Source organism: Scleropages formosus, chromosome 2 (genome assembly GCF_900964775.1).
Source record: "Scleropages formosus chromosome 2, fSclFor1.1, whole genome shotgun sequence".
Classification (NCBI taxonomy): Eukaryota; Metazoa; Chordata; class Actinopteri; order Osteoglossiformes; family Osteoglossidae; genus Scleropages; species Scleropages formosus.
In genome coordinates, this window is record NC_041807.1 from 31,408,808 (window position 1) to 31,422,682 (window position 13,875).

General features: G+C 41.1%; 1 protein-coding gene across 1 annotated transcript; it reads right to left on the reverse strand.

Moving 5' to 3' along the window:
- Positions 1 to 980: 980 nt before the first annotated feature.
- LOC108925590 (secreted frizzled-related protein 2) lies at positions 981 to 4,607 on the reverse strand. Its single transcript, XM_018737642.1, has 4 exons — positions 4,261 to 4,607; positions 2,327 to 2,499; positions 1,547 to 1,636; positions 981 to 1,300 (listed from the first exon to the last, which is right to left on the reverse strand). Exons 1-4 carry the CDS (start codon positions 4,605 to 4,607, stop codon positions 981 to 983), a joined length of 930 nt encoding a protein of 309 aa, XP_018593158.1.
- Positions 4,608 to 13,875: the final 9,268 nt, after the last annotated feature.

Here is a 13,875-nt window from a genome sequence, read left to right on the forward strand (position 1 = left end):
ACGCTGAGTGATTGCCTGTATCTGATTCGTGCCAAATATGGTGTTTTGTTTTCAGACTAAAGTGCATCTTTGGCTCAGAATCTCCCAGAAGGTCTTAGGGTCTGTTATGAGTAACTTTAGGAGTAACTTAACGTAATGTGATGTTGCAAATAACCATAATGTTGCACAGCTCAGATGAAGGAACTGGAAACTTATGTAGGTGTTTTAAAGTATTCCCTGCTATCCTTCCCATCCCACTATCTTCAACTATAGTAAAATACACACAAAATACTGTTTTTTCAAACGCACTGTATTTTTACAAAATTAAACATTTGCTATATTTTAAAATTTTTCTTCTGTAATGACTTCATACTATTTTGTTACAGACTAAAACAGATTTTTTGAAATTCACAATAACATGCATTTGGATGGGACCTGTTAATACAATGTCAAATGCTGGTCACATGCTGGATAAACCTACAAATCACAAACCCATGTTCGACTAGAAAGGAAACGCTGAAAAAAAACCACCTACCATCTCATTCCTGGAGAACAATTACGCAACTTGAACAGTTTTTAGCTGAAAGATAGTAATATAAAACCAAAGAAACGCCCAGAATCTGAGGACTTTTCAGTAGGTTTCAGTACCAGGAACAAAAGCTTTGCTTCATGACTGTGTCCTTTCTCTGTGGTATTCTCTGGTCATTGTCATGTGGCTGCCTGTGTGTAAGTAGAAGCTGCCACAGCTTGGAAATCGTGATGCGGTTACATTTACATTTACATTTCTTCATTTAGCAGACGCTTTTCTCCAAGGTGACGTACATCTCACTGAAAATACAGGTTAGTGTAGAGTGTATGGTGTGAGCACTGTTTGGCCAGTGAACGTTCATACTGCATATGTCATCTAAGAGAAAAGACAGCAATGCAGCCTACCCTAGGCTTGTCCAAGTGTAAGTCCAACCGAGTCCTCCTCATCTATACCCTCATGTCTGATGAGATGTCTATCCGCGGCAGCGATGCATCTTCCATTTTCGACTAGCAGCCATGAGGTTGCGGTCATGCTTGTGCCAACTGTAGGCCTTGTTCACAACCAGACGCTCACCCAGCACACTGCCCGTCACCAGGTAGGTCCCACCATTTGGTTGGCGACGTGTCATATTGTGCACACAGGTGGCGTCTCGCTCCAGCCAGAGCTCCAAGCGTGCTCGGATCTGGCCCCCGAGCAGCGGACTGTGTTTCAGGACCTCCAGTTTAGAGACTAGGGAGAACTGGGCAACCCTAATTCCGCTTGAGTTGAGGCGCGACAGCCGCAGCTTGACCACTGAAAAAGTTCAAGCAAAATATCTGAGACTGTGAAAGTAAACATGCTAAATGTGTTAAGGAAAGCAAAGGCAGCCAGTTTTGCTTTGTGTGTGTTTACAGTCGTGAGACCATTGTTACCAGATTGACTGTGGTAACACAACAGGAGGGGATTAGCAAAAGAATAACACTGCATTTCACACACAGAGGTGCTGAGCTAGTATCTTGGGTCTTGAAGGAGATAATAAACTGAGGCAGGGATGCCTACCAAAGTCACTTCTGCAGAAGATGTCCAGGATTTCCCTGACAGACTCAGCATCTTCCAGCTCGCAGTCTCGACAGCTGGCCCGTGGTACGGCTGAAACCCACACACACACAGATTGTCTGAAACTGCTCGTCCCAAGCAGGGTCGCGGCAAACCGGAGCATAACCCAGCAACACAGGGCACAAAGCCGGAACGTAGCCAGGATGGGACAGCAGTCCATCGCAAGGCACCCCAAGCAGGACTTGAACCCCAGACCCACCAGAGAGTGGGACCTGGCCAAGCCCGCTGTCCCACACCGTGCCCCCGCAGCTGAAGCCCAAATGTCCAAAATGAAACCGGCAAGTACAATGCTCCAAGATATGGTTACGCAAGGTGTTTAAAGTGTCTGTAGATATTTTGGCTCGTTTTAACATGCACATCAGGAAATCTGTCGAAGTTCTTTGTACAGAAGAGGTCAGGAGTGACAGATTTTTTAACTCAACCTGGAAGAACTGTGTCCTGTATAACTCTGATTTACAGTTGTGTAGAGCAGAAAGTCAGACACTAGTGGATTGGTAAAATATGCATCAGGACAGAAACATTCTGCATCGCTCGCCCCGTACAAAAGAGTTGTACCTTTATAGGGGGAATGATTGATACCACATTCCGAGTTACTTAGCTTGTATTACAATAATATATGCTTCATAGCAGATATGAAACTATGAAATATTGCAACTGTTCAGGAATAAATAAACACTGTTGTGATATGGTGTGATGCGATGCATGACTTTGGTGAAAACTGACCTCTTCGAGGGTTTGAGGAGTTGTTATTATTGACAGAGGAAATGCACATGAGGTGGTCAGCGGGAAACTGGTCACAGCTGAGGATGGCCGGCCAGGGATAACCATAGCAGGCCATAATTGGAGCACAGCTGTCTCGCACTGACTCACACAGGCTCCGGCATGGTGAGATAAACCTGAGGGTTGGGAAACAGCAATTGGGTTGAATCCATGTAAAACAAAAAGAAGTTGAGAGCAAATAGATTAAAGGCACATATTGTGAGTTCATTTGGGGAAGAATTTCAATGCTGAACCTAATAATAAACTTTTTTTAAAGACCGGTGAATGTAAAATGCAGCTGAAAAGAAAAGACCGTGCTCAGACAAATCAGGGCACAAAAAGTCGATGCAGATCATTGGGGTTGGATTTGCATACCTCTCAGCGGGGCTTCTGAATCCTTTCACATTTCAATTCAAGGGCTTTGCAAAGGTCACAGAAAAAGGAAGAAGAGCTTGGATTTTCAAGAGAAGATTGATTTCTACACAATTAAAAGTTTCTTGAGCCTCAGTTAAGTGCACAGAATGGAATTGTAACAGAGGGGAACGTAATTATAAGTTAAAATGATTCCATCTGCAAATGAATCCGGAAAAACAAGAAGGATAAAAGGCTGAAGTTCTCCTGCAAGTAATCAGAACTAAGTCGCATTGTCTGAGGACTGGGCAGTCTCAAAGAAGGTAAGCTTTCCCCATGTATTTTTTTTACCTGGAGATTTGACTGAAATGGTTAACTTAATTATAGCTAAAACAGTGTTCCATGTCTAAAACTGCTTTCTGAACAAAACTGAAGTTGTAATATGGAAATATATGTCTATCCTATTCTAGATGCTCTTTTCATTCATATTTAGAGTAGTTTTAAACTAGTTATTTTATATAAAAGACGTTTTCCAGTTTCACTTACTTAGCTGGCTTTGTTCATTCTTTGCTATCAATTCTTATATAATACAGTTATTATTATACTTTATTCAGGTACTTTATTTGTCCAAGGCAGCTCACAACCTTAGGCTTTTACAATGACCAATTTACCATCATTTACATTACTACGTTACGATACGTTCATGTTATTTTACTTAGCAGACACTCTTCTCCAAAGCAACTTCCAACGGACACTATGTAGTGTTATCAGCACATACACCTTATTCACCCAAGGTCATTTACAGTGCTATACACACACTTCTTACAGTAAGTCATTCATTCATACATCAGTGAAACACACTCTCGCTCTCACTCACACACTATGGGTGAACCTGAACAACATGTCTTTGGACTGTGGGAGGAAACCAGAGCACCTGGAGGAAAACCATGCAGATATGGTGAGAATACGCAAACTCCACAAAGACTGAGCAGGGATCAAATCAATTTATTGAGCTGAGTAGCTGTGGCATGGTGGAGCACTGCCACCTGACAGTGCCTTGGATATTTGGGTGTAGGTTTGAATCCAGCTCAAACTGTGTGAAGTTTGTCACCATGTTGAAGTGGGTTTCTTCTGAGTGCTCCAGTTTCCTCCCCAGTCCAAAGAAATGCATTTCAGGAGAATTAACAATACTAAATTGCCTGGAGTTTGTGCATGTGGGGTTACCCTGTAATGGATGCATCCCATGCAGGATGTATCCCTCTTAGTCTAGTCCCAAGTGATTCTGGGTAGGTTCTGGACCACCATGATCCCGACCAGGGCAAGTGGTAAGTGAGCAGAGCAGGGTAAATGTAAAAATTGGTGACTTTAAAAATTCTGCATTTTGATCAAGGATACTATAGCAGCAATGGGATTCGACCAGGAACCTTCAGATTCAAATACGGCAGCTCCAACCAGTGTGATACACACTGTCCAGTTAAAGCAAAACAACTCTGTATAAGCCAAACTGTTGCAAGGTAGATGCAAGTTTTGCCCATGCTGGTTCTTACCTGTCCAGACAGATTGGTGCAAAGAGTGAGCAGAGGAAGATGCGGGCATCAGGATGGCACTCTCGGGCGAGTAGAGGCAGCCAGCTGACAGACTGGTAGATGGCTTCCCCCAGTGACTCATGGCCCAAGAGGTTTGGCAACCGCATGTTACCATAGCCAATGTCTTGGCATAGAGCCATGTCGGCAGGGATGGGTACACAGCGAGAGGAGCTGTGAAATTCCCACTGACTACCTCCGAGCCCCAGCCCCAGGCACAGCCCAGACTTTGGGTTGACCAGGACCAAGAAGGAAAGGAAGATAACCAAGGGTTCAGGGCACAATTTGTAAGATGTCATGGAGAAGGTCATCGTACAACTGGCTCAGGCAGATAGAGGTCTCATCAAGGTTCTAGAGCAGGTCCTGATTGGTGTGTCTTTCCTGGAGTCTTTTGTGGCCAGTATAAGAGGGTACAATGTGTTAGGGTGTATTTATACAGTGCTGGGATGCACTCCCTCTGTGTAGGTTGGGCTTACATTTGCATGCTGAGGAGTTTAACAATAGGGTATGGGAGTGGGAGGGGCAAAGAAGGAGGGGGTTGAGAAGCTTGGGCTGGGCTTTAGGAAAGTTTGAATTTGGGGAAAGGGACCTTTTCTTGGCTCAGTGTGTCAGCTTGTGTAAAAACGTGATGGAGTATGCATGAGTGTAGGGCATTAGTGACCTTCTGTGTGATGATCCGACACACTAACCTTTCTGCCTCTCTTCTAGAGACTCGGAATAGGAACTCCTTCTCAGTACCCTTTTCACCTTGCACTTTCTTTTTTCTCTCTCTTCCTGGGACTGCCTGTTCTGTTGCAGCCAATGGAGTGTCAAGAATTCCATGAAATCTAAATACTCTATCAATTTGAGAGAAATTACAGCTTTTCTGTAGTGAGAGGTATCTTCTTTTCAGTATGGTCTCCACTGTTAAAGGCAAATGTTTAAATTACTTTCAAGATAAGAGCCTTTCCATGAAGACATTACTCTATGCTTCATGAGACCTGCTTCCAGTGATTAATTTTTTCTAATATCGAAAAAATAGAAGCAAACATTAAACAAACATCAAAATGCCAGTTTTTACTGTCAATATAAAAAAAGTAAAAAAACTTAGTACAGTAGTTATAGCTCTAAAGTAAATACATTTTCCAGATAAGTAGCATGTTTGATGATGCCGAAGAGTTGAAAAGCTAAATATCTTGAAATGTTTCAAGTAATTTGGCAGTGGGGTAGGTAGGTGCTGGTGTCGTGCGAATGCTGCCGTGAAATTCCATTTGGTAGATCTCTTCGCTGGATGTGGCCATGGCAAGAGGGTTGGAGGTGTTGTTTTTCCACCCACTGAGTCCCTGTGACCTGCTTTGTTCTCTGACAAGAGGGTCACTTCCTCCTTGCTTCATCTAGGAATTCCTGGAGCTAGTGCCACACTGGGCTCAGGCACCAGCTACTGCTGCACTAGGAAGGGGGCTGTGACAGTCATATCACTAATCCAGCCAGAAATAAGAACATGATTTCGACCAAATCATCAAATATCACTGTACAAAGTGATGATGTTATTTTGGTATTATTTGTTATTTCACATTATAAACACATTTACACATGAACTTGTTTGTAACTGGAGTTACTTATAAAGTCACTTTTACCAATAAGTTACAATCAATAAAAGGTACTAATACATTTTACCAATAAAGGTAATAATACATTTTTATTAACCTAGAACCTCATTAAAACTCCTTTTAAAGCAAAAAATAAATGGAAATAAAAAAACACATTATTTGTACATTTTCCCATGCAGTTCTGATTCCTACATGATCAATATTCATACAACATCACCTACCACTGCTACGCCGCTGATACCCAGCTCCTTTTCTCCTTTCCATCTGGAGCTATAGACATTTCCTTACACATCATTGCCTGCCTATTGGACATCTCTGCCTGGATCTCCGATCACCACCTACAACTCAACCTCTCCAAAACAGAGATCCTACACCTCCCAGCTGGCCCGTCTTCCACTCGTGATCTCTCGATCAAACTGGACAACTCACTCATTTTGCCTACCTACTTGGCTAAGCGTTTGGGAGTGATGATTGACTGAAGTCTGTCTTTCTCTCAGCATATCGAAGCCACGACCTGCAGATACATCCTGCATGACATCTGCAGGATCCACCCTTACCTCACAACAGACTCTGCGCAACTACTCGTCCAGGCCATGGTGACATCCCGTATGGACTACTGGAGTTCTCTCCTGTCTAGCCTTCCAGCCACTGCCATCAAACCTCTATAGCTGATACAGAACACTGCTACATGAGTTGTGTTTGACTTGCTGAAGCGTTCCCATGTATCTCCTCTCCTCATCTCTCTAGATTGGCTTCCTATAGCTGCCTGGATCAAATTCAAGAGTCTGGTTATGGCCTACAGAACCATCAATGGAACTGCTCCCCGATATCTACAAGACCTGATCACTCGCTACACCCCAACCAGATTGCTACACTCCTCCACCACTGCTCACTTGGTGGTCCCACACACAAAAGGTCCAAAATCAAAAGCACATCTCTCCTGATCTCTTAAGACCATGATAAACATGTAAATATTTATGTTGAATAATTTTGTTATTATAACTGCTGAATAATTGATAAACCTATATGCAGCTATTCACGTGATGTAAATATTTGTTACAAATTTATGATTAGAAATGGTCAATTAATTGATAAACATTTATGCAACTACTCATGTGATGTACGTTGGTTCATAAGGTGGAAAGTAACAAATTGATTCTAGTTCAGAATCACATGTCTGCATCCAAGTCTCTCTTTCTGTTGATGTAATGCACTCACTGTATTTTACAGTGAGATGTACGCCACTTTGGAGAAAAGCATCTGCTAAATGTAAATGTAAAAATGTCCAATGTTTGTACAAACATTGCTGGATTTGTTCAAAGGTTCTGTAGAAATCTTGGATATAACTATGGTGAATAAAAGTATACTTAGTAGGACTTTTTTACACTGAGCCACTGTACAATGTAAAATACTGCAAAATTATTGAAAAATTAAAATTAATTTAAAACAAACACAGGGGGCAACAGTCTGTGCTGCTGCTTCATACCAGTTAAGTGTAGGTTTGAATCCAGCTCAGTCCGTGTAGAGTTCAGCATGAGCTCCTTGTGTCTGTGTGGGATTCTTTTGGCTGCTCTGGTTTCCTCCCACAAGGTGAACTAATGCTGCTAAATTGCCCATAGTGTGTGCATGTGTAGCTACCCTGCAATGGACTGGCATCCTCTCCAGGGTGTACATCACAAGCCTTGCGCTCAGTGATTCCTAGTAAGGCTCCAGATGAGGACGAGCGGTTAACAAAAATGAAGAAGAAAAAAAGTGCTTTCTCTCCATAAGCTCTCAATTAATGCCAATTACTAAGCAATTCATCCCATAAACAGTGCAACATTCGTCATTTTATTATTGATTGTCAACATTAACAAATACCAAACTAGACATAAACATTGTGGAAAGTGAGTTGAATTATGTGATCTTACACTGCTGTTTTTCTCAGGTGCATCTTGCCGATAACTATCCGCTGGAAGCAGAAATGCAGGATGCCTTCGCTCTACAGCAAAGACATTTTTTAGAAAAAAGATCTGGGAAGAAAATGCAGTTAAAAATAAGTAAACAAAGAGGGAAATGTTAAAAAAATTAACAACTGGACATCAACACAACCAGCAAAGGTAAACATATGATCTGACCTTCATAGAGTCCCATTACTAGATATCAAACAAAAAAGTAGGGTGGAGGTATTTCAGTTGCTTTAGTGGTCTCCAGACCTAGGATCTTATTTTTAGAAGTCATTCCTATCATTCCCATCATCTTTCCACAGCACACCGTCACCTTCCAGCTCTTTTCACCCTGAATGGATGGCATAACAAAAAACCTCACTACCTCACATCCCCAGTCACACACACCACACGGCAGAAATTAATGTGCAAAATGATGATAATAGAATGTGGTTCTTAAGTTTTTAACAATTTTAATAAACAATATTTCTTACCTGTTACCATCATTGAAAAAGTTATACTTTACAGTATGCATTTATGATATGTACAATTTTGTGTTCTTACATTTTAACTTCAGCAAAGTTTTTACCCTGAGTTGCCCCAGTAAAAATACCCAGTTTTGACATTTGTAATGTACATCATATAACATGAATGCAAGCTAGTTTTCTTAATTCTTTGCTTATATTACACATCTCCAAAGCAACTTACAGTATCTGACCAGTTTATACAATTGTATATTTTTACTGGGGCAATTCAGGGTAAATACTTTGCTGAAGTTTAATACAGCAGATGCAGTGTGAGGCTTGAACTGAGAGTCTTCAGATTACAAGTAATGTTTCTTATTCACTACACTTTCTGGTGATAAACTGACTGCTTTTGAGGCAAGCACCATTTGAACCACCTAAGGCCCCTTTGGTGAAATGTTTGACATTTTGATTGAGACTTTATCATTACTGATAACAGGAATCATTATGTTGTGAGCCAGCATGTGCCTCTGGGTGGTGGAGCTGAAGTTACAGCACAGTCATTGTGGTTTATGTATAAACTTACAAAGCAGACTTTGGCCATACAGTACAGCAATATAACAATTTAATTACAATAAACTGCTGGGGATGGAAACTTGGGGGGTTATAAATGTTGAATGCTTATACAAAGGAAATAGAGAAAAATTAGAAATAATACGGATAGATGCAAGATCGACTCTGTTTCATACTCGCATGGCTTCCGAGGCAAACGAGGTTTAAAAGTGGTTTGCCAATGAATTGTTAGAATTCAGCATTGTGTGTCACATTCACAAAAGTCTCCTATTCCCAGTCAAACTTTTTCCAATTTCCATATTCACATGAACTTATCTTACAGGCATAAGGTGGCATCTGGCTACCCACAGTGGATGCAGAAATTCTACTGTATATTGTAAGGCTACCTTATCAATAACAATAAGATGGGCATTTCTGTATTGTTCTGTCTGTCTCTGAATTTGTGTCGCTGGAAAAGAACAGCAGCACGGGGACCTGACCCAATGTTGTACTGCCAATGTTCATGTGGAGGGCCTGCGGATACAGTACAGCATCACTCATTAAAATCTACAAGTAAGTACAAGGCAGTCTCCTCCATCAAGCCCCCCTCCTTCCTGCAACCTCAGGTGCCCTAAAGCCATTGTTTTGACCCGGTAGCCTGCTGAGGCCCGGTTCCGGAGGGGAAAGAGTGCACAGAGGACCGGACGTGCGCTGAGCCGTAAGTAACTACACATATCCGCTGCCCCCCATCAAATCTTTGACCTGCCTTGGTTAGCAGCAAAGAAGGAGGGAGACCTGGCGATTCAGAGGGTGTGAGACTGAGTGAAAGTGTATGTATGACAAAAAAAAGACAGAAGAGTCACCTTACCCTGCTATGTAATAACAACAAACATAAAGCAAACTGTAAAACAACTACATCAACTGATAAGAAAACAGAAAAATGTACTATATTTCAACACAACAAAGCACAGTACCTACTTGGCAATAAAGAGATGAAACTACTGCAGACTGTTTACAGCGAAAGACAAAATCAAGAAATACTGACCAAATATAGTCCAGGATTACAGCTAACTGATTCAGTTACTAATAAGGGTTGAGGCTGATATTTAAATATATTAATTTATCTGATGCTTTTCTCCAAAGCAACTTACAATGTTAAGAAACTTACAATTATTTATCAATTTATATGGCTGGGTAATTCCACTAGAGCAATTTAAGGTAAGAACCTCCCTCAAGTGTACTACAGTTGGAAGTGGGATTTAAATGTGTGGGTCTTAAGGCAGCTGCCCCAAGATACACACACACAGATTGTCTGAAACCACTTGTGCTGAGCAGGGTCACGGTGAGCTGAAGCCTAACCTGGCAGCGCAGGGCTGGGGGGGACACCCAGGATGGGACGCCAGTCCGTCACAGGGCACCCCCAGGGGGACTCAAACCCCAGACCCACCAGACAGCAGGCATAGGCCAAACCCACTGCGTCACCGCACCCCCCTGCCCCAAGATAACTTACAAAAAAATAATCAAGGATAGATATGTATTTATCAAAAAGTTAATCTGAATGACATAACTAGTATTTATGGAAGATATTTATTTATGTTTTGTACAGTTGTCCTTCTGTATTGTACAACAGCAAAAAAAAGTTAAAAGTTTAGAATAACTAATAGATTTATATTGAAATCCTATTATTAAATTCAAAACATAGGATATACCAGGACTGCTAGATGGGGCTCTTTAAAGTATTTCATAAACACAGCACGCTAAGAACTAATACAGTTATCTGTCCTTTCACCATGCAAAGAAAACAACATAGCCCAACCATGTCACACATTACTGTATCTCATCCTTGATGAAAATCAGTCGCTGTTGACATGACAGATTATATTTTGAAATGTCCTGTATTCTACCCATGTCATTGTAAAAAGCAAAACAGACACATTTAATTAAAGAATTCATCTGATAACAGCATGGCTTCTTTTTGAGATTTCATTAGTATGCAGCACATATTAAACCAACCTGGTCAGCGACAGTAAAGGTGTTTTTCCTAATCTATTAATAAGGTGTGTGGGCTGATAACACTACATAGAGTTCATTGGAAGTTGCTTTGGAGAAAACTGTCTGCTAAACAAATAAATAAATGTAAATAATCCCACTCCATCTATGTATAGAGCCACTGAAATCAGGTTAATATCTGGGAATGCTGTACCAGAGAATGAAGTCCCCTTTTAGTTCTTCACCCTGAAAGTAAGACTTTGGGAACATTATCAAAAAAGATGGACACTTGGTAGAATTAACATGAACATAACAACGAAGAAAGAAAGGCTGACAAAGAACACAGGGAAGCGGTCAAGATTTTTTCGGCCAGTCGGGGGCGCTCTCTTCCTAAACCCATGTGGTAAAACCATTTTGAAGCGCAATAGGAAAGATGGGCGACCATCGCTGTATCAGACGGCTCTAGAGAAGGACGGTCTCTGTAATATGGGAAAAAGGGAAAGGGAGAAAAGGGTGGGAAGGTTAAAACTCAAAGCTAGATTTCATAGATTGTAGACTTCAATTAAATGTATTGAATTGGTATTTTTTCATTTAACTGAAAGACGCATAGATAGAGTATTGGTGCAGGATGAAGGAGGACTAGTAGTCACTACTAGAGCTTAATTAACGTTATGCAGCTTATGTCCATTAAAAATATGTAGTATTTTTCTAAAAAATAAACCGTATATCATAAAAATGTGTTTGCAGCGGGAAATACATATCGTAAGGGAATACTGTAGTGAAAAAAAGAATATTTTTTATTCTAAAAAAAAAAAACTGAATTCGGTTAAGCATAGAACATATTAAATTAGACAACATGTCATGTTAAACATTATTAAAATCTTGGATGGTTAACACCAAAAAAACCTGATACCTAAATGCTTCCTCGCTAATGACTATTAAGAAGATTCCGTACAAGAACAAACGAATGATTAAATTCATTCTACAATGTAAAATTGAACATATATCTCAGTTAACGTTACCTTTGCGATTTGCGGAGACCACGCCCAAACTTCCTAAATATTCCCAATCATATTGCGTTTCGCTGCAAGGTCCTACAAAAATTGACGAACCACGCTATCTTTTACATCGGCAAGATACTGGACCAATCGCAGAATATGTTATTATACTCTTAAAAAATCCCGTCCATTTTGAAATAATGTGCTTTTACCTTACAATCCTATAGGATGCCGGCTTTTGTTACTGCAATAACCAGGACTATATGGTTTCTCTCATTCAATTTTTTAGACTTTGCGTCCCAATTTCTGCATGAAAAAACAGCTCCTGAGGTTTTACTGGAGGACGTTAAACTATACATATAGTAGTGCTGGGGTTTATTAATCCATGTCCAGGGCACTCATTCCTTACTTACTACTAGTTGACACTTTTTTTCAATTGTGACTTACATTGTAGGACAGCATTATTGTGATTAAAAATCTTAGATATAGTATAGTACTTAAGTATCAACCTGGTACATGTGAATTAGCACAATTATAAAATTAAGCTCATCAACACTTCAATAGTATAAAGTACTATATAGTTATATAAGCATTGTAGCAGTCCCCCAGGAAACAAGCTCAGGAACCAGGATAAAAGGAACAAACACTTTACTAACTATAAACATGTTCTTCCAGAAATCTCCACTAAGATGCATCAGACAGCCTCTAAGCATGCCAAACTATGAGGAGTTTCCCTAGGTCACTCCCAGCCCCCCTACTGTGCACAACGGTTAGGAGACCACCCCTAGAATTACCCAGAATCCCCCGTAACAAACTAAACATAAACAATAAAACAACCAATCATAACAGAATACCAAACTATGCACAGACATGAACATTGCACACACTGTCAGAGACCACTTGTCCCAAGCAGGGCTGCAGCACACCAGAGCCTAACCTGGCAACACAGGGCACAAGGGGACACACCCAGGATGGTACGCCACTCTGTTGCAGGGAACCCAAAGCAGGACTCAAACCGCAGGCTCCCCACATAGAGGGACCTGGGCAAACCTGCTGCACCACCATGTTCCCCAGTGTGCACATTAATAACAACTATTTACATGGAGCTATTTCAGTTCCCCTCAGTGCCGTTACAGTATTATAGAACTCGGCGGCTCAGTGGCACAGTAATTAGTGCAGCTGTCTCACAGCGCCTGGGTGATGCAAGAGGATGTGGGTTTGATCTCCGCTCAGTCTGTGTGGAGTTTGCATGTTCTCTCTGGGTGCTCTGGTTTCCTCCCACAGTCCAAAGACATGCTGTTTAGGTTCACCCATAGTGTGTGAGTGACACAGAAAGTGTGTTCCACTGATGTATGTATGAGTGACCCATTGTAAGTAGTGTATCTAACAGCGTAAGTCACCTTGGTGAATAAGGTGTGTGGGCTGATAACACTACATAGAGTTCATCAGAAGTTGCTTTGGAGATAAACGTTTGCTAAATAAATAAATATAACTAATCTGTTAACATGAGCCCAGTGGAAGGTATTCGGTAAGAAGACATGGTAGGTAGAAGCAACTCAACAGTATAAAGGTGTTGTGAGCTGAGGAGGGTGTGAAGGTCAGGAAACTGGGAGAAGTTCTGATGTTAAGAAGCTCATTCCATAGCTGTAGAACAAGGAGGGGCGCTGAGACATCCCTTTACTGTACAGTATCTACAGAGAGGAGGCAGAACTAAAGTCTAAAGCTAAAAATTAGGATAACTGCCACTGTGGTTAGAGCTGCTGTTACAGCGATCCGAAGGTTATAGGTTCGAACCCCACCTCCGGGCTATGTTGCCCTTGAGAAAGGTACTTGCAATGGCTTTAGTAAAAACGTCTGAACTGCTTTCAGGAAAACGTCATTTAAAGTAATAGATGTAATGCAAATGTAGGGATATGAGTTTTTGGAGGTACTGAAGTCTGCACCGCTATCTCGTGAATCAGAAAAAAATCATGTAAAATCGCAGTATTTTGTATAACTATACATCTAAATATAACCCGAACCGTGTAAGTGACTACTTGCCGATGAACGGTTGTAAAACAGT

Bases quoted from the DNA above. Each gene is read 5' to 3' on its own strand.
- LOC108925590 (XM_018737642.1), bottom strand. From the start codon at position 4,607: ATGACCTTCTCCATGACATCTTACAAATTGTGCCCTGAACCCTTGGTT. The intron at 2,500-4,260 runs GTAAGAACCAGC...CCCAACCCTCAG, and splicing joins GCACCAATCTGTCTGGACAG to GTTTATCTCACCATGCCGGA. The intron at 1,301-1,546 runs GTAGGCATCCCT...GAACTTTTTCAG, and splicing joins CTTCTGCAGAAGTGACTTTG to TGGTCAAGCTGCGGCTGTCG.